At 32.7% G+C, this 25,846-nt stretch overlaps 4 protein-coding genes across 4 annotated transcripts; all 4 read left to right on the forward strand.

Annotated features, from left to right (window-relative positions):
- The first annotated feature begins 3,860 nt into the window (after positions 1-3,860).
- On the forward strand, positions 3,861-5,410 carry LOC140973869 (aquaporin PIP1-2-like). Its single transcript, XM_073436972.1, has 4 exons — positions 3,861-4,260; positions 4,386-4,681; positions 4,797-4,937; positions 5,085-5,410. The coding sequence occupies exons 1-4, from the start codon at positions 3,930-3,932 to the stop codon at positions 5,175-5,177; spliced, it is 861 nt and encodes a 286-aa protein (XP_073293073.1). The 5' UTR covers positions 3,861-3,929; the 3' UTR covers positions 5,178-5,410.
- Positions 5,411-8,940: 3,530 nt separating this feature from the next.
- On the forward strand, positions 8,941-14,915 carry LOC140972272 (replication protein A 70 kDa DNA-binding subunit D-like). The gene is made up of 11 exons (XM_073434719.1): positions 8,941-9,095; positions 9,186-9,250; positions 12,493-12,626; positions 12,759-13,021; positions 13,099-13,198; positions 13,268-13,392; positions 13,470-13,551; positions 13,649-13,766; positions 13,974-14,131; positions 14,211-14,331; positions 14,406-14,915. Exons 6-11 carry the CDS (start codon positions 13,335-13,337, stop codon positions 14,481-14,483), a joined length of 615 nt encoding a protein of 204 aa, XP_073290820.1. The 5' UTR covers positions 8,941-9,095; positions 9,186-9,250; positions 12,493-12,626; positions 12,759-13,021; positions 13,099-13,198; positions 13,268-13,334; the 3' UTR covers positions 14,484-14,915.
- Positions 14,916-15,462: 547 nt separating this feature from the next.
- LOC140973870 (uncharacterized) lies at positions 15,463-18,107 on the forward strand. The gene is made up of 3 exons (XM_073436973.1): positions 15,463-15,692; positions 16,091-17,572; positions 17,745-18,107. Exons 2-3 carry the CDS (start codon positions 16,338-16,340, stop codon positions 17,989-17,991), a joined length of 1,482 nt encoding a protein of 493 aa, XP_073293074.1. The 5' UTR covers positions 15,463-15,692; positions 16,091-16,337; the 3' UTR covers positions 17,992-18,107.
- A 2,290-nt stretch (positions 18,108-20,397) lies between these two features.
- Positions 20,398-24,231, forward strand: LOC140973871 (uncharacterized). The gene is made up of 6 exons (XM_073436974.1): positions 20,398-20,908; positions 21,316-21,793; positions 22,096-22,435; positions 22,570-22,668; positions 22,758-22,878; positions 23,717-24,231. Exons 1-6 carry the CDS (start codon positions 20,668-20,670, stop codon positions 23,932-23,934), a joined length of 1,497 nt encoding a protein of 498 aa, XP_073293075.1. The 5' UTR covers positions 20,398-20,667; the 3' UTR covers positions 23,935-24,231.
- Positions 24,232-25,846: the final 1,615 nt, after the last annotated feature.

The following is a 25,846-nucleotide window of genomic DNA, read 5'->3' on the forward strand; positions in this document are numbered from 1 at the left end:
TGATTTATATTTTGTCAATATATTGTTTAGATTTTAAACTTTGAAAAATATATTTAGTATTATTTATATATATTTAACATATTTAGAATCTAAAATATATTATTTACTATATTATATAATATTTTATATAATATAAAATTTTTACGATTCGACTAAACAAGTGATTAAACCGTTTTTTTAAGATAGACTGATTCGATCACTAGTGCGATTATGAAACATTGATATCAACTATATATACGTGTGAATTAGAGGAATACATTTATTTGGCCTTGCCGTATAATGAGTCAATGACTAAACATTAGACTTTTACGATGCCTAATCGAGTCTATAGTTATTTGCAATTGTAAAATTCCAATTTTATCTTAAAACTGTATAACAACTCAAACATAAAATTTTGATCGTTGACTCAACAACGAAAATTATTATTTCCCAACAAAAGTATCTATTTTCAAAATTCCGAACTACTATCTTATTTGTTTTAAAATTCATCACAAATTATTTATTACAGTTGATTCTGCATGTTAAATTAAATCACACAAAAACTCATACAAGACCGTGTCAGAAACCAATTTTGTGAGACGAATCTCTTATCCGACTCAAGAAAAATTATTAGTTTTTATGCAACATTATTATTTTTCACTCTATATACAGACAAAGTCAATCTATCTCATGTTGGGTCTCTCACCGCTTCACAAGAGACATACTCGTTAAATTAATTATTTTCTTGACCCGATACATGTAACACAACTTTATGAACATATATGTTGTGCTTTGAACATTTATGAAATTTTTTTTTTTAAGTACATGTTTTTAAAAGGAAAAATAAAAAAATTATGTACATATATGTATCAATTTTGGTCTTACAAGTCTATTTTACAAAAGACATATTTATTCCAGTTCAAGGACAAGTTTCAAATTATTTCATTTAAATTTCTCAATTTATGATAATATGTCTAGGGACATCAATTTTCCCTGGGAGTCTGGGGCACCACGGGAAAACTCGAAATGGAACGGATTTGGGGATTTGAAGCAAATTGAGAACGAGTACGAGAATGTTATCCTTATCTCCGAACCCGTCCCGAGGCTCCCGATAATAATATAATCACTACTAATAATAATGATGATGTTTCTTAATAATTAACAAAGAAGAAAACTTAAATACATAACATTCAAATCTCATTTATGAAAACTCGTCACTTCATGATGATTATGTGGTTTTATTTTATTTATTTATTTATTAAAATCATGAATTACAAAAGTTTGCATTGTTTACGTAATATTAGTATTTATACGTGTAATTTGATTATGGTATCATTATTATTTTTATTGAATTTGATTTTTTTTTTTGTTAATTCAAGCGATATTTGAAGCGTTGATGGTTTAATTCAAGTTAGGTCGATGATGATGACGACAAATCCAGCCCATCTCGTTACTAATTCTAGATTATTTGAAGCGATGATGAGGACTATGACGAAGAATTACTATTCGCGAAACCAGGGCTAAAATTTTTAGGCAAATTAGATAGAATCGGGTATGGGATCCCGATGAGATTTGATCACCGCGGGAAATTAAATGGAGAATCCCCAATTAGAAATAAAGGGGATTGGGGTAGGGATGGGGAAGACGGCTTTCTTGCCCAGTTCTGTCTCATCCGTAACTATGTTTGACCTATGATCTGGGATGAAGCTTGTTAGTTCGACCATAATACTCTTGGAACTGTAAATCCAAGACGGAATTGTCTATTAAAATTCAAAATTGAAACAAGTTTCGCTTCCAAAATAAAAAAATGAATCGGAACCATATACACATTGAAACATTTTTCTCAAAATCTTCTGATAAATTATTACTTAAATAGAGTGATGTTTTATCATTTTATTTGTATGTCTCATGTATACAGGCTTACGTACTTTTTTTTTTAATATATAGATTGAGAAAATCACCGGAAAAACAAAGTTTAAGAATAAACTTCCCGTTTTGTTTCTATTTAATTCATGAGAATGTCACATGTGAGATAGTCTTATTGATCTATATTCGTGAGCCATATCGACAATGTTTATGTTTGAAGTGAAAAATAATATTTTTGACATAAAAAATAATATTTTTCATGATTGAGATCTAGTAGAAAATTCATCTCATAAAATTATACATTTTCCTTGGAGTTTTTTGCATTCATTCATTCAGATAATGGTTACAAATTTTTTGATACATATTTAATATGCAATAATAGTACTCTCATCCTCCCAAATAAGGATGGCAATGGGTAGGGTATGGGTCAGATTTCACACCTCCATCCCCATACTCATTTATTAAATTCATCCCCATACCCATCGGGTATTGAATTTCATCACCATCCTCATACCCATCGGATTATCGGATACTCATACCCTACCCAAATACCCAATTATCATATACAATTGAATTTTTTCAAAATTTAAATTGTTTCAATGAATATTTAAATTAACAATAAGAAAAATTATTCTTCTCTTTTAATATACAAAGCATCGTTTTCTTTAATTTTCAAATTTATGATTATATGTATTGAAAACTCCGAAAATCGGTGAATTGATTGATGAATCTTTAATATAAATAAATATAATTACTATATATATACATATATACATACATATATATATTTATATATATTAATTTAAACGGGTATTCGGGTCGGGTATGGGTCGGATTATATCAAACCCGCCTCCATACCCGAACCCGAAAATACCCATACCCGATTATCCAATTATTTAATCGGGTCTAAAAATCCCTCCATACCCTCTTCTATTCGGGTCGGGTATTGGATCCTCCAACGGGTTCGGAGTAAATTGTCATCCCTACTCTCAAATATAAAGAGTACATTTGTTTGTTAATTTGTCCCAAATATATAGTTTATATTTATATTTAGTATTACTTTCTCTATTTTTTTTCTATCAATCTACCTCTATTTATTAAATACATTAGTTACTTCCATCAATTTTCAATATCATATAAAATATTAATTAAATAAAGATAAAATAAAAATGTTGTATGCAAGCTTGTTTTTCCAATAAATTTATTACTATGAGAAAATACATATAAATCTAAATATACAAGACGAATGAAGTATAAAATAAGAAGAAAAAAAATGTTAATAAATTTAGAAACTCAATCATATATTATCTTGTTTGGAGGAACGAAAGTCTAAGTGGAATATTATTGAAGAATCTTGAATTCTAGCACGATACCATCCCCGAGGAGAAGGGCAATGAATGCTCTATTTAATTTTCTTTAATCCAATGATAAAACTATTATTTGAGTAAGTCAGAAGATAAAATTCATCGATAAAATTCATAATTATATACAGTTAATTGATTGATATTGTCAAATTTTTAAAAATAATTATTTTATTCTTGTGATTATTAAGTGAGGATTCTATATTAAAATTAAATATCGAAAAAAATATGTATAATAAAAATTTAATAATAATCATATACATTCAGACAAAAATCACAATTTTTAAACGTGATACAGAACGGTAAAAGAGCGTCACATATCCACCTCCAACCACTCCTTATCCGGAAGAATTGGCCGCCGCTACCCCACCATTGTACCACTACCAAGCTGTGGGCGGTGGCAGTAGTCTATTCTATTCATCATCTCTCACACCTAAAGGCCTCGTTTCGCCAGGTGGGATCATTCCACTATGCTATACAAAAGAGTTGTCACTTTCACCAGCCAACAAAATTTCAATATCCATACAAAAATTATTAATTCAAAACCCCGTAATTATTGATGGTCGGTAATATTATATATTGAAATTTGAGTCACCAATGGAGGTCACTAGGCCCCATTAGCCACCCACTATTCCTGTATTTAAGTCATCACTTGCCAGTGGGAGAAAAGCAATCAGCTGAATTTTCTTGAGTTCTTGTTAGCAAAGTGAAAAAAGAGAGGAGATGGAGGGCAAGGAGGAGGATGTCCGTCTAGGAGCCAATAAGTTTGAGGAGAGGCAGGCGATCGGGACGGTGGCGCAGACTGAAGACAGGGATTACAAGGAGCCGCCGCCGGCACCGCTATTTGAGCCGGGGGAGTTGAGTTCTTGGTCGTTTTACAGAGCTGGCATCGCTGAATTTATCGCCACTTTTCTGTTCCTGTACGTGACTATCTTGACAGTCATGGGGTATAAAAAAGCTAATTCCAAGTGTACTACTGTTGGTATTCAAGGCATCGCTTGGGCTTTCGGCGGCATGATTTTTGCTCTTGTTTATTGCACTGCTGGAATTTCAGGTAATCTTCTTAGCTTAGATCAATATCTGATCATGTATCCAGTGGATTCTAAATTTAAGATCTTGATTCGTTTGGTTGTGGGTTTATGGTTTGTTTCTGAATAAAAAATCTTGATGAAACTGCAGGGGGTCACATCAATCCGGCGGTGACATTTGGGCTATTCTTGGCGAGGAAACTGTCCTTGACGCGAGCGCTGTTCTACATGGTGATGCAATGCCTGGGGGCAATCTGCGGTGCGGGTGTGGTGAAGGGATTCAACAAGAACCTCTACCAGACAGCGGGCGGCGGGGCCAACACCATCAGCCCTGGTTACACCAAGGGTGATGGCCTTGGTGCTGAAATCGTCGGCACTTTCGTGCTTGTTTACACCGTCTTCTCCGCAACTGATGCCAAGCGTAGCGCCAGAGACTCCCACGTCCCGGTACGTCCTCGTATCCAATTCGCAACTATCACCTTGTTTTTACGAGTGACGATCCCATGCTTTTGTTGTGATTCTAAAAATAATTCTCATCGAGTTAATTGTATTATATTTTCAGTTACTGGCCCCTCTGCCTATTGGATTCGCGGTGTTCTTGGTGCACTTGGCCACCATCCCCATCACTGGCACGGGTATCAACCCCGCCCGGAGTCTTGGAGCAGCCATCATCTACAACAATGACCAGGCTTGGGATGATCATGTACGCTAAAAATCCTAGCTTGTCTTGTTCATATCTCTTCCCAAATACTCGAAACAACGGGAGGAAACTTGAATCTTTAGCATTTGTCACACAAGATTTGGCAAAACAAACTTGATATTGCTGATCTAACTGATGTGTATTTTGCAGTGGGTGTACTGGGTTGGACCATTCATCGGGGCAGCACTCGCAGCTATCTACCATGTAGTGGTGATCAGAGCCATTCCATTCAAGTCTAGATGATTTTTCTGCCATGACAAACACGATCCCTTGGGGAATCTATCATCTTCAACATGTGGCCAATGTTTTTTTCTTACCCTTTGTACTATGTATGCATTTGGAGTCACCAATTGTGTAATATTATTCCACAAAAATGTCATTTGCTCAAATTAGCTATTGTGTCACTGTAATATTTTGTGGCTGTGAATTGAGAAGAAGTCGTCATAATAATAATAATAGAACCGACTTGGTCCCTACATTGTCTCTCTTCTTCCATTTTCTTGAATACTTGTCCAGCTTGACCTTCACATGTTGCACGGCGCTTTTACTGAACCACCCACCAAACGATAGCCACTGGATCCCCCCGAACATGAGACGACTACGGGGATCGAATGATCCCAACTACGTCGGTTGTGTTTCACTCGACATCGACCCGATGTCGAGTCTTGTGGCCCGGAGCAGTGCATTTGACTTATCATGATAGGCTAATTAGGTTAGGTTTTTCATTTTCTACATCTAATAACAAATATATATATATATATATAATTAGGTTAGTGTTTCACTCGACCCGATGTCGAGTCTTGTGGCCCGGAGCAGTGCATTTGACTTATCATGATAGGCTAATTAGGTTAGGTTTCATTTTCAACATCATGACTAGAAAATTGATAACAAATATATATATATGCAAAAATTTGTGTAAGACGGTCTCACATGTCGTATTTTGTGAGACAGATCTCTTATTTGGATCACCCATGAAAAAGTATTATTTCTTATGTTAAGAGTATTACTTTTTATTGTGAATATCNAATAAAAAAGTATTATTTTTTATGCTAAAAATATTATTTTTTATTGAGATTGGTTTTTTTTTTTATCAAGAAATGATTGGCATAAAAAATGTTGGCAAGTTGATATGATTCAAGAAATTAGAATTCATTATATATTGTTCCCCGCGTCGTATTGAATTGATAGATTATTCGAACTTATCTCGTGACAACAATTAAACAAATTACAAGATAAATCATTTTTATTTTAGTATTTGTCTTATTTATTCTCTTGACTTAACTATTCAATTTATATATCAAATTGATCTGTACTAGAAACAATAAGTAATAAAAAAAATCCTCGAAATAATTACTTAAGGTAGTTCGATTTTGACTTAATATAAACGACAACGAAAATTATTTTAATTAAATAAAACAGATCATGAAAATTTGATAAGTATTTTTTACGTATTTAATTCCTGAATCTCGAATAAACCCTAGCTCAATCTCTCCATTCAATTTTTTTTTAAAAAAAAACTAAATTTTAATAAAATCTCACTAAAAAAAACAAATAAAGAAACTAAATTTTAATAAAATCTCACTAAAAAAAACAAATAAAGAATCATGTTGTTTTGTTCCAGATATTCATATATGAAGCCAAAAGGTCGATTTTAATATTTAATAAGTATTTGGACTATGTTAGACATCCGAAGAATGTAGAAGGCTAATGAGAGTCTTCGAGTTGATGGACATGCATGGCGGTCCCGGGTGATAACTTTCAGTGCTTCTGAAATTTGGATTTCTTTTCACAGCTAAAAAATTGAGTTCATTGGTTTTTGAGGACTTGAAAGTTAATTGCAAGAATCTTGAAATGAAACAATAAAGAAAAAAAAGAACATGACAAGATGGTAAAGAATGAAATGTTACCAGATATTATTGATTATTCTAGTTAATGCTGCATCTGTTGAAAGAAATTTTTATAAATTGAAACTGTTGAAATCTTGTTTGATACCAACCATAACCCAAACAAGATTGAATGCATTAGCTATCCTTTTGATTGAGAGTGAATTTCTAGAAAAGTTTATTTATGAAATATTGATTGATGACTTTGCCAATAAAAATGCAACAAGGTCGGTTTTTCATAGTTAATTGGTATAGAATGTCCTTTTCTTTTTCTATGATTTAATGATACTGATCATTAGTAATATAAAATATAATATTTTTTTTATTGTTATTATGGATCTCAGTTATGTGATCACAAAGTGAAATTATATTTATATCTTTGATTTTATTTTTATTTTTATACAAATACAAATGATCCATTGATATTTTTCCTGTTGGACCATTCAAAGTCTAGGACCAGCTCTATTAGTGGAGTATGTGAGAGTTTCGTTAATTATTATGATCTCAATTTCTTCTACCAAAAATTTTTTGGATGAACATGTCATACAAGATTTGTTCAATATAGTTTATCGATATGACTAACGTAGTTCACATGTTACTATGTTAGCCCGATATTTTCTCTAATATTTTCTTGTAATCAATATATTTGTATAGATAAAATGTCATCATAATAAAATAGTTCTAACACGTTTTTCTTTGCATGCATGTTCAATATAAATTTCCAGACGAGATACTAAATATTAGAAGCAAAATGGAAATACGTACTAAGAAGGACGTGTATATAATATTTTGACAAAACCATTAATTTTTTGAACATTAATTAAGCCGTTGAGGACCTTGAGGTGATACATAAAATTAAATTTAATTAATTTATTTTTAAAAAAAATAATTATTTTATTGAGTGATCGCGATTACTTTGCCTAATTAAATCCACCCTATTACTGACTGGTTTGATATATGTATGTATATATTCTCCAGTAGCCAAATGTAAATCTCGATCACTAGCCTTCAAAAGTCCAAAAGTCACATTAATTCAACTGTTCAAATGGGAAAATTAAAGTTGACAAATGCCTTTATGATATGCCAAACTCGACTTTTGCACAATCTAATTTAAATCTCCTGATTATTTGATACACAAAACAAAAGCATACAGAAAATTAAAATTTTAGTAATTTATGTTTGAATCTTTGTAATCTTGATAATCTATTTTGTCAAAATTCAATCTTAACGTGTCACACTATAACGCATCGACATTTTTAATCACATTAACATTATTATTGATCTTATGCTGCTTGAGCTCAAACTTGTAGCAGCAGGACGATCCAAGGACAGTGGAGACTTCTCCGGCGTGCTTGCATTTTCCCCTAGACCTTGTTGGGGCCTAGTTTTATTATTATTATTGCTGTTGTTGAACATACTAGTTACTCTTTTTTAATTATTATTTGTATTATTTGGAACCAAAACAATTTTGGCCCGGCCCTATTGTCTGAGATCCAAACGCAAATATTTATTTATATACACAAATTATTACCAATCTATTACCTGTATAAAAGAGTCAATATTGAACACATTGTGAATTGTCATTTATGTCTTTTGATTTATTTATTAATATTAATGATTAATAATAATTATTATAATCGATAGCCAACAGCTTGTTTATATATTGCTTTTTGGTAAAAGCGAGTCTCTATATATAAGCGTGTGTATATATTGTGAATGTGAATCATAATTAAATATAATATGTGGACTCCATATTAGGGGTTTTTGGTCAAAACTACATAAATAATGTAATTATATCTCGTAGAAGTTTTGTTCACAAAAATATAGAATTATTATTGAGTGGTTGTTTTTATCATTATAATTTTGGCTCTTGATATCCTTATTCAATTAAAATTTAATTTACACAAAAAATCGAAATATTCATGTTATTAAATTTAATAATTAGCTTTGGAACTCAAATTAATTTAATTTTTCACAGAACAATTTTTCTCAGATATTTACTTTAAACATTTCTTTAAAGTTATTATTAATTACTTGCATACTTAGAAATACGTGATATCATCTTGTTTGTGTGTCTTTCACATTATTATTACTAATACTAATTATAAATATATAAAATCGTTCTTCATTTGGTTGTTATAGATTAGCCATTTCTTTGGAACATTTCAATTAGTCTGAGGTTAATAGTTTATTGATATCTGAGAATTGTGCATATTCTACCTGGAAGTTTTTTCGTATCTAAAATGGATCGGAAATCTTCTGAATCATACTCAAAAAGGTAAGAATAAATTGAGTATTGATCGATTCATATGTCAATATCAACCATCTTATTAACATTATTTTTGTATTCATCATGTTTTGGTTTCAGTCGGTTGATTACTCAACCTTTTTAACTTGATAATGAAGATCATCAGAAAGTGACTAGACAAGAAGGTACATATATTTGTACCAAAAGGTTATTACTTAAATGATATATCTTGGGATTGGAAATACTAATCTATCTGAAATTCGTGATAAAACAAAAGTCCATGAATTGGGTTCAATGTTGACATGCCTATATTGTGCTGCAAAGAAATTCGAATTTGAAAGAGCAACATTTTGTTGCAATTTAGATTTTCTTGGATTTTCAATCTATTATGGAGTAAAAAAAATCATTTTATTATTTTATTTTGTTGATGATTTACTGTATAATCATCTAGCAAGTCTTTTTTTAATTATTTCACGTGCTACAATTTTAATTTTCTTGGATTTTGGATCCATCATGAAGTCCAATGTACTCATTTTATTATTTTATTTTTGTTGGAGATTTTATCATGAATCATCTAGAAAGCCATTTTATTAATTTTATTTTTGTTTGTGAACTTTACTTTAGTCGTTTCGATTATAATAAGTATGCAAGTATGTAAATGTGGGTTTAAAAAAACACATAAATGTTTAAGTATTAATTAAATATATAATTTCACTGTTAAGCCAAAGTCAAAAAACATATAAATATATAAGTATCTAATTAAATATATAGTTCCATTGCTAAGTCCAAAAGTCTTTTTGGTGGGATAAATACTGATTAGAAAAACATGGTCACATGTCAGCAAATCTATTCATCTATGAGAAAAGTATTTTCATTTTAATGATTTGTTTGTGACTTGTGTTCCTAGATTTCTTGATTTAATTAATTATTATATTTATTATTATTAATTGGAACTTTTGGCCTTTCAAGAGTCTTTTTGCTTTTATTTAAATTAGTTACTAAATTCGAAAAGACATGCTGTAATGCCCGAGATTATATCACTGTACTTACTCCTGACTTAATTTCCAGAATTGTAAGTAATGAAGATTTCGGGGGTTAAAGTGCGATTAGTGGGATTGGAATGAATTTGAGAAGCAAATGCATGAACATGAGTAGCGGGCAGAGAATTGCGCGCACATGCGCGAGAAGATGCGCGCATATGCGCGAAGAGCAAGTGTGCGTGACAGAAGGTCTCGCGCATATGCGCGAGCAGCAGAACACTTTAGACCCGAGACCAGTAGGTCTCGCGCATATGCGTCGGTAGAGGACGCGCAAATGCGCGAGACGTGTTGCACTTAGGTGAGCCATTTGCCTTCAAATATGCAATATATATAAACAAACATTTCAATCTTCGGAAAAAAAGAAGGAAAGGAATCGAAAAAAGTTTCAGAGAATATCGTGAAAATCCTTACGCCTTTTCTTTTAGAAATTTGAAGGCTACGGAAGATCCGTCTATCCGATTTTGAATCCGACATCAGTACTGTGTTCCTATCAACGCAGGCTACAACTTGACTTAAGTTTTGCTACGTTGTGATATGTTTTGAAATTATGATATTGTCATAATTGAACAGAATTCATGTATGATGTTCTTGACATAGTAAACCTCGTAGAATCGAAACCGGACTGAAGAATAAATACCGTATGGAATTATTATGATTTTCGGAAGGAATCGACTGAGATTTGATATCAGATTTGTATCATTACTGATTATGAATTGAGATGTGATTATTGTTATGTGTTCTGGATTTATTGATCAGTATATAATGGAAGTCAGATCGAAGAACAGACTGTGTATGCGATTGATATGATTTTCAGAACTGTTATGATAGAGATTGTACTGAATTGAGAGTATGATCTATTATTATTGAGAGTATGAATTATACCGATATTGATTATGAGTTCTGGTAGTATAAATTGATGTTGAGATTGACGGGGATTACTGAGATTGTATTTTTATGCCGTCGCAATATCAGCAGATTGATATTTGATCAAATTCATTATTGATAGTGTATTGTGGTACCGTATGTCGTTGACATTGATCAGATTATGTTTTGATTTGAGTATTAATCAGAACAGTTGTGGAATCGAGTTATATATTGATATTGTGCCTGTTCGATATTGTCATTGCCAGATTGGGTATGGACAGAGTTGAATTCGAAACTTCGTCTTCGTCGGACCGAGAAGATTAATGTATAAATTAATGTTGAGTTGAGATTGCACAACTCGAGTGAGGTTTGACTCGAGTTTCCCTAAATCACATACTTTATTTTATTGCATTGATAATTGCAATTAATGAATGAATTGATATGCTTGTTCTATTGATATATAGATAGCATGTATTAAATGATTGGTCTTGTGATAGAAGTGCCTGATAGTTATAGAATCGTCACTGGCACATTGCACATTGTCACAGGATAGGAATATGGCAGAAGTGCCATAATCTTTGACAGATAGCTCAGGACATCAGACGTTTGGTCATATCGAAGTGGATAGAATTGGAGTTGCTTCTATTACTGATGTTCGATATGGAAAGGGCCAAAGTCTGTGAATAAGAACGTACCACCACCCCGATCGGGAGTGTAGGTGGATGTATGTTCTTATTCTGATCGGGATCCCTAGATTAGGACTGAGTCGAGACTGAGTCTGAGAATCACGGAGAGTGATTCATTGATTGATATTGATTTATGTTCCTGATTTTGGTACATGATTAGAATATGACTTTTTATTGATATTGATCCATGCGACGAATACTTTATTCATGTTTTGATTAGTATGCATGTTATGAATATCCGTTATATGCTTTTACATTGATTATATGATTGCATGTATACATGGTTTATACTAAGAATATAATTCTCACCGGAGTATCCGGCTGTTGTCTTGTTTGTATGTGTGCATGACAACAGGTGGGACATGATTAGGGTCAAGAAGAGAACGAGGCTGGACTAGATAGTGAGGAGGCTCCGGATTTGGCTTAGAGATAGGGTTGGACACTGGATATTAGATGTTTAAACCTAAGTTGAATAAATGTATGCGGTACAGGAATTGTACTTTTATACCGATATGTATAGTAACTAGATTACATTACGATTCCGCATTCATAATTAAAAAGAAAAAAATTTAGTCCCACATTACTTAATTGTTCATTTGATATTAATAATGATTAAGACATGGATTAGCGTCCGGGTCCCCACACATGCCCTTTTAAATAGCCTTTCAAGGGTCTGTTCGTTTTCCTTCTAATAACAATTCATGAAACCCAACTAGGTAGCATAAATAATCGATAAACCTGCCATACATATAAATAATTTGTTGTTAACTAAGTCGAGCAAAATAATATTTGTTTAGAATTACTACAAAATTTCAACGCTTATGAATAATTACACAGTTGTACCTATCAATTCTTTGAAAGAGAACCAAAAGGATGCAGCAATCAGAGTAATTGTTGTTCGCCAAGGTAGTCAGATGGAGACGCAGTTGAACTCAAAATCCATCTGAAAACTAATTTTAATGGATGAAAAGGTCAGTCATGTACTAAATACAAATTTTTAATATAATATAAAGTATTTGCTTGAAATTAATATCATACTTTCATATATTATTGTATATATTGATCTAACATCGTTATGATAACTCTTATGTATTAAACTCAAGGGAGTTATGATTCATGGGCTTCTATTCACAAGTACAATACAACAATTTCAAGACCAAATACGCAGCAATAATACCTACCTTATATTCGATCCTATTGTTAAACACATTAATAAGTCCTTTCCAAATGTCAACCCAAAACTTGAATTGATTTTCCAAGTAACTACAAGAATTGAAGTACAGCCACACATATCATACACAGTCAATTTCAATTTTCAAGCAATTTGCAAACATCAAGAATAATTCATGGAAATATGAAGACCATGGTAATAATATTTTTTTATACATTTTTATGTTCATATTGAAATACTATTCGTTGATCAAAATTTGTATGTCCTAACAGATGTTATAGGAATCGTAAAGAGAGTTAAGCATTGGGTCTGTTTCAAAACGTCAAAAAAGCCCATCGCATATAGAAGGGAGATCATATTGATCAATCCAATGTAAGTTCTTACCAAATTAATACTTATAGTTCAATCAAATATTAATTTGCAATGTCGATTTCTATGTAGGTTGGATACAATTACACTAAATTTATGAGACGACCTAGCATTCAATGAGGGCCTTTTGTTAGAGGCTATGGAAACTAAACATCCAGTGATAGCATTTTTTAACATGAAAGCACAATCCTACCAAGGTCAGAAAACTTAACTACTCATACATTAGATGAAATTCTAATAAAATATGTTTATGTTCTTTGGAAAAATGATTTAGGAGTAAATCAATTGCAATCTTTGTCAACAACGGGAATGCTGCTGAACCCATTTTGCATCGAAGCTAAGGACTTGATCTCATGGTATAATCTATAGTAAATTCTAATCTACACCTCATTTATATTATCGTGAAATAATATTCACACTTTTAGAATTTCATTATTTTGTACACATGAACAGGTTGGAAACTGATCAAAACAACAACAACTTGGATATGATGTATAAGGAAAAGACGGTATCAAGTGCGAAGACTGTCACTATTGCACAGTTACAAAGGGAAATGCATATTTTAACAGAGGTATACATGATTAGATCTTCTCCTTACCAACATCATTAGCATATAAATGTTTAACAAGCAATATGTTGCACTATTTAACATATACAATCCATATATACTTTTGATAAAAACAATAGAAAATTTTGGTCAACTTTCCCAAACAAAAGCATTTTAGTACTCAACTCAATATCAATTATTGTTTACCCATTTTGTAAAATACGTCTACAGAATCACTACTATTGTCTCAAAGGAATTATTTCAAAGATTGAGAACAAATCAACCCCATGGTATGACGCATGTCAGAACTGTCTGAAAGCAATCACAAAAACAACTGAAGGAGACAATTGCATCCACTGCATCAACTTCAACAGTAAAATCATTCCAAGGTAAGATGATAATCACGTGTACTATATAAATACAAATAAGATAATTAAATATTTAAAACATACAATGAAATATAAACAGGTATCGTTTATCATTAACTGTACAAGAAAATGATTTGGTGGCAAGGATTACTTTGTTTGAGGATATTGCAGCGATGTTGATAGGCTTCCCGGTACAAGAGTTCATCAACAAGACATTGAAGGTAACATAGTTCATAATAACAGCAGTTCGTCTTCAATTTCATTTCGATAAAAAAATAACATTTTTTTATGTCAGGATGAAATACCAGAACAATATCTCCAACAACTCGAGGAGCAAAATAATATCAAACACAAATTCTTGTTTAAGTTTTAAAACAATGTAAAACAATATAATGGCACAGTGTCTATCATAGTGGAAGTATTGATGACAGATAAAAAATTACAAGCCAACTCCAAAGATCATAAGAAAAGGAAGAGTACTTCAGCTTCAAGTTCAAAGGGAAAAAATAGTTCACCACGTACCAGAAAAGCAAGGAAAACAAGTCAACACAACATGAGCACAGAGAAGCCGAAAATCCAATCAATTGAAATAGGAGATGAAGAGAAGCTATCGACATTCACTCATAGAAATCGAAAACAAGCTAAAAGCCCAAAAACACCAGAAAAGCAAGATGTTAAGATCAAAAAAGAAACACTATGAAGAGTTGTAATATTGATAAATTTTTAAAATAATCTACTTTGCAATGAGATATTTTTATCTTTATTGTTGTTCTTATTGTTTGTATAATCGATAATATACACATATAGCCTTACTTATTATGTTGCACGTGTCTTTACCTAGTTTATATATACAGGCCAATTATGTAGTATTGATACATCCTTTAACCCTAAACAAGAATCTACAAAAACGATCGCGGACGAAGCCATCATGAAGCCTATTGCTGCATGCAATATCAATAAATATTCCTTAACCCAGTGTAAATTATGAAGCCAAAAGTTTATTTTTAAATTAACGGATGAAAAAATTACTGTGTCCGCTATATATTGTCATTGGAGTTTTGCGGTATTTTTGGATTATTGCTCATTTTTGCAATTTATTTTTAAAAAAATTAATCATAAAAAAACCACCCTTTTTTCATATTAAAATAAAGAAGAAATAACACGTTTCGATTAGACGGTTCCACGAAGATGCCACATATTTCCCTGCCAAATAATTTTTTCACTATTAAATCCCTCAAAATTTATTTGTGAATAAACACACGAAGTTGGTTTGATCCTGAAAGCAGACCCACCGATCCTAAAAAGTGTATTTGTTTGTTGGTTTTTTGTTTGTTAGTTTTTGGTGCTTACTAAATATCGTCTTCCCATTCTGTTGTTTTTTGTTTTTGTTTTTTGGTGCTTACTAAATATCGTCTTCCCATTCTGTCATCCTATCGCTCACTTTTTTTCTCAAATTATCTGGTTTCTTGAATTAATTAATAAACACATATAAAAAAATAATGTATCATATCCAAGACACTGAACTTGCTTCCATTTTTCTTGCACTTACAGAGCTTCCCTTTATGGCATTTGATTAATTTTGGTGAGTTTCTAAAACCCTTTTGCCAAATCTCGATTTCCTATGTTTCTTTTTAGAGAAATCTTTTCTTGTCTTGTTTCTCGATGAGCCAAGTTTTTCTTGCTAGTGAGTTTCATCGAAGCCTTGTGTATTGATGTTAATATGTTGATGGGCTACTTACACACACGTGACATAACTTTTATTAAAATAATGCAATGTAAGATTCAAATTATGGAAGAATGCGCTCATGTTTACTTTTATATGCTAGATATTTTTGAGATGTTTGGTTCTCAGAAGTGTGAATTGGGAGTAGAGATAATGAAGCGTGAAATTTGCAAGAAAGTTGCAAGATTTTAGTTTCTCTTTATGATTGACCATTCTTGGCTTAATTTATTGCTTTGATTTTCTTCTGTATTTCACAGGTTTCATTAGTAATCAACATGAAAAGAGTAATCTAGACTCGACTCTTCCTATTCGAGATCCGATACTGATTCATAGAAGAAGCCCTTTTACACGGGCTTTCTGTTATCTTGATTTTGACCATTTCTTGTCCATTTTTTTAAATCTATTTTTAGTCACCTCCTTGATTTTAGCTTGGCCTTTGGCCTCTCCTATCCCTTTTTCCTTTGTGATTAATTTACTCACTTGATATTCTGTGATCATCAAACCATGAAGCTCAAAGTGGTTGCATCAAATGCAGAATTTGCTTCTTTAGTGCCATCGTCTCTTTTCAACTCTTATTGTTTGAAGAAGTACTCCGGCACGGATAAGGCCGTCTCCCTCGTTGTTTTTTCCACCTCCTTTGTATACAAGAATTTTGGGAAGTCTCAAAGTTTAAAAAATTCAAGATCTCGACCCGTTCGTCGATCTTGTAGTTTAAATTTGGGTGAAATTTATCACGAGGAATCACCCCTTCATGTGCAAGGATTGGGTAAGAACCATGGACTTACTGGTAGCCAAGAGAACGAAGGAGGCACGAATAAGAAGGCACATTACACGATATCTAAGAGAGACCCGGTTGTTGGGAGGGATCAAGAATTGTTCCCGGGTTCACGGTTTGATTTCTTGGAGCCGATGATGCTTGGCATTAGGCTGGAGTTCACCGATCGGCCAGATCAAGAAACGGCTGTGTGGGCCACTATTGAGCAGAAGGCAAAGAGTTTGGAGATTCCCTTGTCTCTAAGGATGATAAAGAAGAAACTACAATTTGAAGAAGGGTTCACAGAGCCTAAAGAGTCGGTCTATTGCTCGATCAAGGCCGTGTTTGCCTCGATGGTTTTCATCATAGTTGAACTTCAGACCTATGCTCTGCAGATGAGAGAAGCTTTGTGTAATGAAGATTTAGAATTCATCATATCCAAAGTGCAGAAAGACATGAATTCTTCATTTGTTTGGCTTTTTCAACAAGTTTTTTCGAGGACACCGTCTTTGATGCTTTATGTAATGATTCTTTTGGCAAATTTTGCTGTCTATTATGCCTCCCATGATGTTGCTCTTGCCAAAGCCTCACAATCGAGGGTGGCCATCTGCGAATCTTCAACTGATGCCCTGTGGACCCAGGAGAAACAAGTGGTCTTGGCCTCAGGAAATGGCAGAGAAACCCTTGTCGGAAAGGCACCTACCACTGATCATGAGTTGGGGAGTGTGGTTGAAATGAATCTATGGAACTCGATGGTGGATGAGGCGACTAAGATGCGAGAAGGGGTCGAGGATCAGGCAATCAATCAAGAAATGAAGAATATTTTCATTGCACCCTTGTCGGTTGAGCTTGAACCTGATGGCTATGAAGAGTACCTCAAAACTGATCTTTTATATCAGATGAATTTGTCTTATGAACCTGACAATGCACTCTTGCTTTGCAACTATGCGCAGTTCTTGCACCTTGTTGCTCATGATTATGACAGGTATAACACTACTATATCTCGTCTCGGTATCTATTTAAGTAATCAAAGTAGTACAAAATATGTTTTCCGACTCGTAATATGTAAAAACGTACATCTCAGAGCGGTGACACATATATACACATAGATTGGACTTAAGTCCTTGAGATCGATGCTAATGCATGATCCTTGACAGAGCCGAGGAATGCTACAAAAGGGCATTACAGATACCCCCACCGGATGCAGAATGTTTGAGCTTATACGCCAACTTCTTGTGGAGGATTCGGAGGGACGTCTGGGGAGCAGAGGAGAGATTCCTGCAAGCTTTGTCCACGGAGCCAGAGAACTCTTACTACGCTTCAAGATATGCCAATTTCTTGTGGAGCACCGGTGGCGAAGAAACTTGTTTTCCTCCCAACATGCCCCATAATCCAAACTTGTAGTGTATCAAACTCTTGTTATATATGCAGGAGGTGATCGTTCTTCCATTGAACATTCAATGTGCTCCAAGAATGGGTATATTATACATATTGTCGAATTAAAAATAGTTTTTGTATCATGAGTTAATCATGAATTATGTGGCCTACAGATTGGAGGCCAAGGGGGGGTAAAAGAACCTTTCATCTTCTATTTTAAATGATGTTCCTTGAATAAATTCGTAACTGGTTATTGCAGATATGTTATTGGTTAACGCTGCTGAAATATAAATCGAAACACAGTCGAAAAATGCATGTAGGTTAATTAAAAAGTAGTTAAGAAACCTAAAATAATTTTGATTTGGAGTATATATGTTCAACATTTTTTATGTCATGTTTGATTTCCGGATGACATATTAGCAATTAGACCAAAATAATCGAAAATTAAAAATTAATGTACCAAAATCAAAATTTAAAATTTTAATTGATCGGAACTCAAAATTGAGGAAGTCAGTGGACAAAAACTATTTTCTCCAAAATTTTAATATCGAAAGTACCCCCAAAGCTAAATTGTTTATTTTCTTTCAAAAACTAATTGAAAAGTATTAAAGTAATTTTATAAAAAAATGATTGAGTATCTTGACGTATACCTAAAGTGTGTGGTTGTTAATAATATTTCTTTAAGAAGATATTATGATGCTCCATAAATTATCAACTTCTTTATCTATAGAAAATTATGTGGACAATTTTTGAATTAATGAAATCACGAAAAAGAAAGACTATTTATTAGGTTAAATATGTATGAGTGAAAGTAGTATTGGATGAGTGACCTCTACATAAGTTATTGTGCGACAAACTTCTGACGTTACGTCACTTGATCTGGTTGACTAGGTGGGTTGTAAAAAGCGACGTCAGACCTTAACGAGTAGTATTGTATCTACTATGGACATGATCGACGGTAGAAAAAGCGTAATACTAGTATCTAATGGGTATGAGACAACGTCAACAAATAGACATGTGCCTCTTCGGACTCATGGACCTAATAATCAGACCCATTAGAACCCAAGTATGTGCACTTTGCTTTGCCATGAGTATAAAGAAATAAAGTTATTTCTTGACTAACAACTATAATTTTTGGACTAGTAATAAATATTTTATTTTAACAATTGACATCAGAACGAGGTCATAAGTTCAAGTATCCGGTTAAACATGTATGAGCAAGAGTAATACCAAAATGACTGACTTGCTATGAAGTTCTCGTGCGTCAAACTTTGCGTCACTTGATCTGGTTGGTTAGGTAAGTTGTAAAATAGTTGTATCAAATCTTAACGAGTAATACTGTTTCAGTTGAGGACATGACTTACGATAAGAAAATTGTAAGATTGGTCTCTAAGATGTATGAGATAATACTAACGAATAAACACACATCTCCTCTGACTTATTAGTTTAACAGCTCCATCCATTAGCACCCAAGTAGATGTATTCTTCAATGCCAAGTGTATAAGAAAATAAAATTACGTCATATAAGAAAATAAAATTACGGTTTGCTAATGCTATTCTGATTGTTAAATAACACAATGACACTTGATTATTGTATTTTGTTAATTATATTAATGTAGTTCGACATAATTGATAAATTAAAGAATTCCATAAAAAATATGACTTATGAATTGAAATTCAATTATTAAATAAGAGTAAAGAGTATGTGAACCGTGATCCTTGCAGTTGTTTATTTAATCATTTGATTTAAATTATTTATTGCGTTTGTTGAATTTTTATTTAAAACTTTCAATTTAGTTTTTAAATTTCATCTTTTCGTTGTAGTTAACTAAAGAATTGTGTTTAATGTAAATTAATCTAATCAATCTATGTAAGAACGATACTCGTACTTTGTAAACTATATTATAATTTGACTCACACAAATGTGATTTATTCGAGCATAAAAGATTTATTTTTTATTGACAATTTTCAGTGCAAGAAAAACTCGATTGATGGTTCATTAGAAAACTCTATGATGCCCAACTGTGATTTATATAAACTAGAAAATAATTAAACACATGGGAATTAGTGATGAATTTGAAATTACACTATTTTGTATAAATTTGAAATTCAATATAATTAATACTAAATTTACTTAATTTGATATAAAATAGATTTGAAATCCAATTTAATTTTATTCATCCAATCAAAATAAGGATTTTGAAGTTCATGGACTCAAATTCACTTGTCTAACACACAACCTAATTACTATGAATTTTTAAAGTGTTGCTTGTATCTTGAATTATATTGTGAGAAAATATATAGATTATGAATATTATCACTTTTTGAACTACTTAATCAAATTTGGATAAAATAATTTGTTCTTAAAATAATTTAAACCTATTTAATAGCGTCATTACATTATATGAAAATTAAAGTACAGAAATTAAGGTTCATAAATCTGGTGGTACGAGGTAAACTCCTAGTGATTGATTTCATCCTTGAGCAACGATTTTCGTACAGAACAGCATAATCTCCCCTGCAATGGTAGATGCGACGTCGTTTTCGTAGTCTCCTACATTGGACGAAAACCCGCTAAAGAATTCCAAGAAATTGTTGTATATGAATATCCGTTCTTCTTCCCTCCATTAATAATCAAGATCTTTGGTGCATTTTCCGCATAATTTTTCAAGAATTCTGTGCTGGGAGGAGTAAAAACTACACATGAGTTCAAGTGCAGTGTATGGAAATCCTCAGTTCATCATTGTCAGGCTCCCAAATTTGCAACAAATTTCACCGATCCGAGTGCATTTCGAGGGATTTCGGAGCTGGGAGCTGTCAAATTTTCCTTTTTCTTCATCTGTTTCCAGCCAAAAACCCAGTTCAAAGCGGAAGTTTCTTGCAAAGGCCTCTGCCTCGGCTTCTTCTTTTCCTCCACTCAATGGCTCCGGGGACGAATATTCGGGTAACATTTTGATGAAATTTCCCATTTAGGATTTTTATCTGAATCAGGGGTTAGAACTTAGACTAGTAGGTGCACTGGCCCAATGTAGCTATAGGTCTCATGTGAAAAATATGCAAGAGTTCAACCTATTGATTTTATTAGTTTGGGGAATGGCTGTCTAAATGCTTGCTACAGCTTGGACTTTGAGAATTATACAAGGTGCAACTTTAGATTTTGATCTATGTTAAAGAACTATGTTTCTAAATGATGAGGATTAGTCATTTTTTCGTTGATTATTTGAGTATCGTGTACTAGGATGGGGTGGTCAGAACTACGTGAAACAGAAAATACCAACTTCAGATTATTTGTTTGATGCACGTTGACTGCCATGAGTTTTATGCTAAAGGGTGTTTTCTGAACGTTTCTAGAGCAACTGTTTGGAGCAAAACCAAATCAGAAAACACGAAGTATTGCTGGCACAGATCAAGAGGAAATAGAAGATCCAACACTATTAGCTGATCCGGACAGTTGTTTCTGTGAATTTAATGGGGTACAGTTCCACCACAAACTTTGTGATTCTGAGTTTCCAGCTTTAAAAACGTTACAAGAAGGGACAAGTAGTGTTACTGAAAGGGTTGGTTTTCCTTTGATTTTGTTACATGGGTTCGGATCCTCGGTCTTTTCTTGGAACTGGGTCATGAAACCTTTAGCCCAGATCACGGGGTCTAAGGTTCTCGCTTTTGACAGACCAGCTTTTGGATTGACATCAAGGGTAAATACTATCAAGGATTCATCTACGAATAAAAAAGATGGAAGACCTTTAAATCCTTACTCCATGATGTTCTCCGTGTTGGCAACACTCTTCTTCATCAATTTCTTAGCTGCTGAGAAGGTCGTTCTTGTGGGGTATGTGCTATCGGAATGTGAACTGGATCCTGCAATTTTTTTGTAGCCAATTAAATATTTAATCACCCTTCTCCCGATCCTATCAGAGTTTTGTTTATATTGAGTGAGCGAACTAAATATATGCAAGTTTTAGCTTACTGATTTTTCTACTCTCGAAATCAAATAAAGCTCTGTTAGTTTGTCTGTAAGAAACACACGGATTAAATGTAACAGTACTGTCGGAACAAATTTATATTTTTTAAATTTTACATATATTAAGTTGAGATCTCTGATACTTATTGTATTTACTGGGAGAAGTTCAGGCACTCTGCTGGTTCCCTTGTTGCTGTAGATACATATTTTGAGGCACCAGAGCGTGTAGCTGCTCTAATCCTTGTTTCCCCAGCCATTGTTGCACCATTTTTCACGAGGAAAGTTAGAGAAGATGATCAAGCCGGATTCGATAACAGCATGAAGGGAAACATCTCAAATTCAACAACTCCAGCGACTCTATTTCTTATTCTTCGCAAAATTTTATTAAAGTTCACTAAATACATTGCTGACACAATTGTGAGCATCGCAAAAAGTATTGGAATCATGGTAAATTCTCTGTATAAGAAAGCTGTTTCTTCAATCCTGCGCTCTTCAGTTGGTGTAATGTTGGTAAGAATTTTTTAAATTTTGGATCGAGTAATATTAGATTTCCTGAATGGTTTTGAAACATGTGCTTTATATGATCATGATATAACTTTTATATATCTATATCTCTAGTAAAGATTTCTGGTTCATGGTTTCAGGTAAGGATGATAATCTATAAATTTGGAATACCTGCCATTCGAGCTTCATGGTATGATTCAAATCAAGTTTCTGAAAATGTTTTACGCGGCTATACAAAGGTGAATACTTGCTATTCCTCTCGTCTGAACAACGAAGCCGACCAGTTTTTTTCAAACATTGAGTAATCAAATGTTTTTCACGATTGAAGCCGCTGACGATCAAGGGCTGGGACAGGGCTCTGGTGGAATTTACAGTGGCAGTGCTAACAGATACGGCATCTAATCTGAAGCCACCACTGGCGGAAAGGCTGAAAGACATCTCCTGCCCAGGTTTTAAAGTTAAATTTTCCTTTTGTTCATTAATTTGAAGACTTTTCTATATCTATTGTGATAATGCAACTAACTAGTGTCTTTTCTTGTTTTGGAAGAGAGCTAATATTGAAGAAACCAAGATATGAAGAAGAAAAATGGCATTTTTCAAAAGAAAAGCTCTATTTCTTCAAGTATTGAAAAAAATGTTGCAGATTTTCAATTTTTCAGTCATACAACTGTGAAGATGCGACATTTTGAGTCCATGATATATCGATATCAGTTTTAGTTTTGTAAGCTGTCTATAGGACAATTCATTGTTGTACTTTTCATCAAAATTTCTGATTTTCCATTAAAAAAAAATCCAATTTATGGCATTTAGACAGGAATTAATAAATTGATTACTGGAATATATTTATTTGACTAAAATTGATATTCACATATATTTCATATTAAAGTTTACAGGAAAATTGTGTAAAGTGACTGCATATATGGTCATAATCTCAATTTTAATCCTGTAATTATAGTATAAAGATCGATTTTGTCATTCCCTGCTGAAATATCTGGGAAAATGTTAATGAAAAACTTGGAACATTTCTGCTGAATAACTAAAGCCGATTGCCTGAGAATAGATACTGGATCAGAACTATACTTGTTGATGTCCTCCAGAGGTTGGTTCGACGTTTTATGTTTGAATCTTGTTCGATTTAGTTTTTTATTTCTTCTGATTCTACTGATTCAAGATGAATGTGCTTGAACTCGGATAGTATATTTGCAGACTTCAAATGAATCGATATCATATTCAAATGATAAAAAAAAATATGGTTCTTATTGTCTCGATTTACTTCATGAACCACAGTACTGATCATTACTGGTGACACGGATCGACTTGTCCCTGCTTGGAACTCCGAAAGACTCTCACGGGCCATTCCCGGATCATTCCTAGAGATTATCAAGAACTGTGGTCACCTGCCCCAGGAAGAAAAGGCTGAAGAATTTGTATCAATTGTTGATAAATTCCTCCAAAGAGTATTCGGAGCTGCACAAGAGGAGCCTGTTTTGCAAGTCGTGACTTGATATTCGCCTCCCCAATGATGCAGATAGGAAGACAAGAATATAGGTTTCTTCATCAATGCTAATAAAATTGAATAAACCTCATGTACTAAGGCGTGGTGCTATTTTTCCACCTGAAGGGAGTTTATGGCTTAAGGTAAGGTAGGCAATGGAATATATAAGATATAATAAGGAAAAATATAAAAATATATTTGTGATTATGAGTGTAAAAGTCTGTACCATTTGATTCGAATGATATGAAACAGAGGAGTTTTATATTTATGACTAAATCCATCTCACCTACTCAGATGTAATTGAATTCCATTCTTTTGAAGTTCATTACCCTTTATTTTTAGTTTGTTTGTGAATTAATATACTAGCTTTCAAATTCTTTCAACACCTATTAAATCTAGTCCTAAAATCCAATTTACTCCATCCAATACAACCTTTGTGGAATGCTAAGTATGGGCAGTGGTTCATTCTCCTTATCAGGATAATTCCAATAAAAAGATGAACGTCCCTTCCTCAAAATAGATCACATTGTTCACTCCCAACAAAACAACTCTCCACCAAATAAGAAACCCAAATACTCAAACTATTCAACTACACTACTCAGACATTCTTCGTCTGAGGTGTTGGAATGCATAAACGAACATCCTGACCAGTGTTAATGTGGTCCGAAGATTTCATCCACATGGCTCGATTTAGACCATGACTCTGATACCACTTGTCATAAAATGAAAGTCACATATCTCCACAATAATATGATATTGTCCACTTTAAAGTTAAACTCTTATGAGTTTGCTTTTAGATTTTACCTAAAAGACATCATATCAATAGAGATATCATTACATCTTATTAACACATAATCTTCCTCTCGATCTTATAATATTGAGATTTGTTGCATTCCCAACAGAATAAATGTTAGTGAAGTGTAGTACTTATTGTTACATGATAATAATATTGGACAATGTATCCAAGAATTTTGCAAAATAGACGTGATTCTTTAATTTCAAGTTTTGCAAAATAGACGTGATTCTTTAATTTCAAGTCTTGTCAATGTCCCATTTTTTTTTTAAAAAAAAGGAAAGGAATATGTCTGATCACATTGTGAGTAGTATATGGATGGATCATTTACGCATCTTATTTCATGCCAAATCTCAGCTACATAACATTGAGGAGAGAAAATAAATTTTTTTATTTACTAACTTATCTAAATTTGCGTTTTGTTCCATTTCTATTAAGTTTTCAAATTGGTTTTGAGATACTAATTTTTAATTTTTAACTATTTTAGTCTAATTGCTGATGTGATATCAAGCAAGTCAGTAATTTTCGATGTCACGTCAGTATATTTTAATATTATATCGGCATTTTTCGGTATCACATCAGAAATTTGATCAAAATAGTCGAAAATTAAAAATTAATGTATCAAAATCAAATTTAATGGACTAAAACTCAAATTTGAACAAGTTAGTAAATCAAAAAATTTAATTTTCTTATATTTCATATATACTCGATATGTTAACCATCGAATATTAAGTGAACTTGAAATTCATCTTTATTAACATGAAATATTACATAAATACGTAAATTGTGGATTTGAAGTTTACGATCTTACTTATTTAAATATCAAAAATACATTTGAAATTCCTGGATTTTAAATTTATCTAACCAAACACAACTTAAAATAATTCAAAATACATCCCTATATGTATGTTACTAAGATCGATATCACCGGAATAATAGTGTATAGTGAATAAGTCACTGTCATAAATAATTTTATGATTTTGTATAATTAGTAATTTTTTTTTATTTTGATCTGATTTTGTTTTCGACGGTCTTATAATAAATAATTAAACCGTAAAAAGATCTCATAATTTTTTTTAAATGTTATTGGCGAACCCTTTTGAGAACTCTAACTTTAGATATCGTCAAT

This window comes from Primulina huaijiensis, chromosome 3, assembly GCF_012295235.1.
Source record: "Primulina huaijiensis isolate GDHJ02 chromosome 3, ASM1229523v2, whole genome shotgun sequence".
Lineage (NCBI taxonomy): Eukaryota > Viridiplantae > Streptophyta > Magnoliopsida > Lamiales > Gesneriaceae > Primulina > Primulina huaijiensis.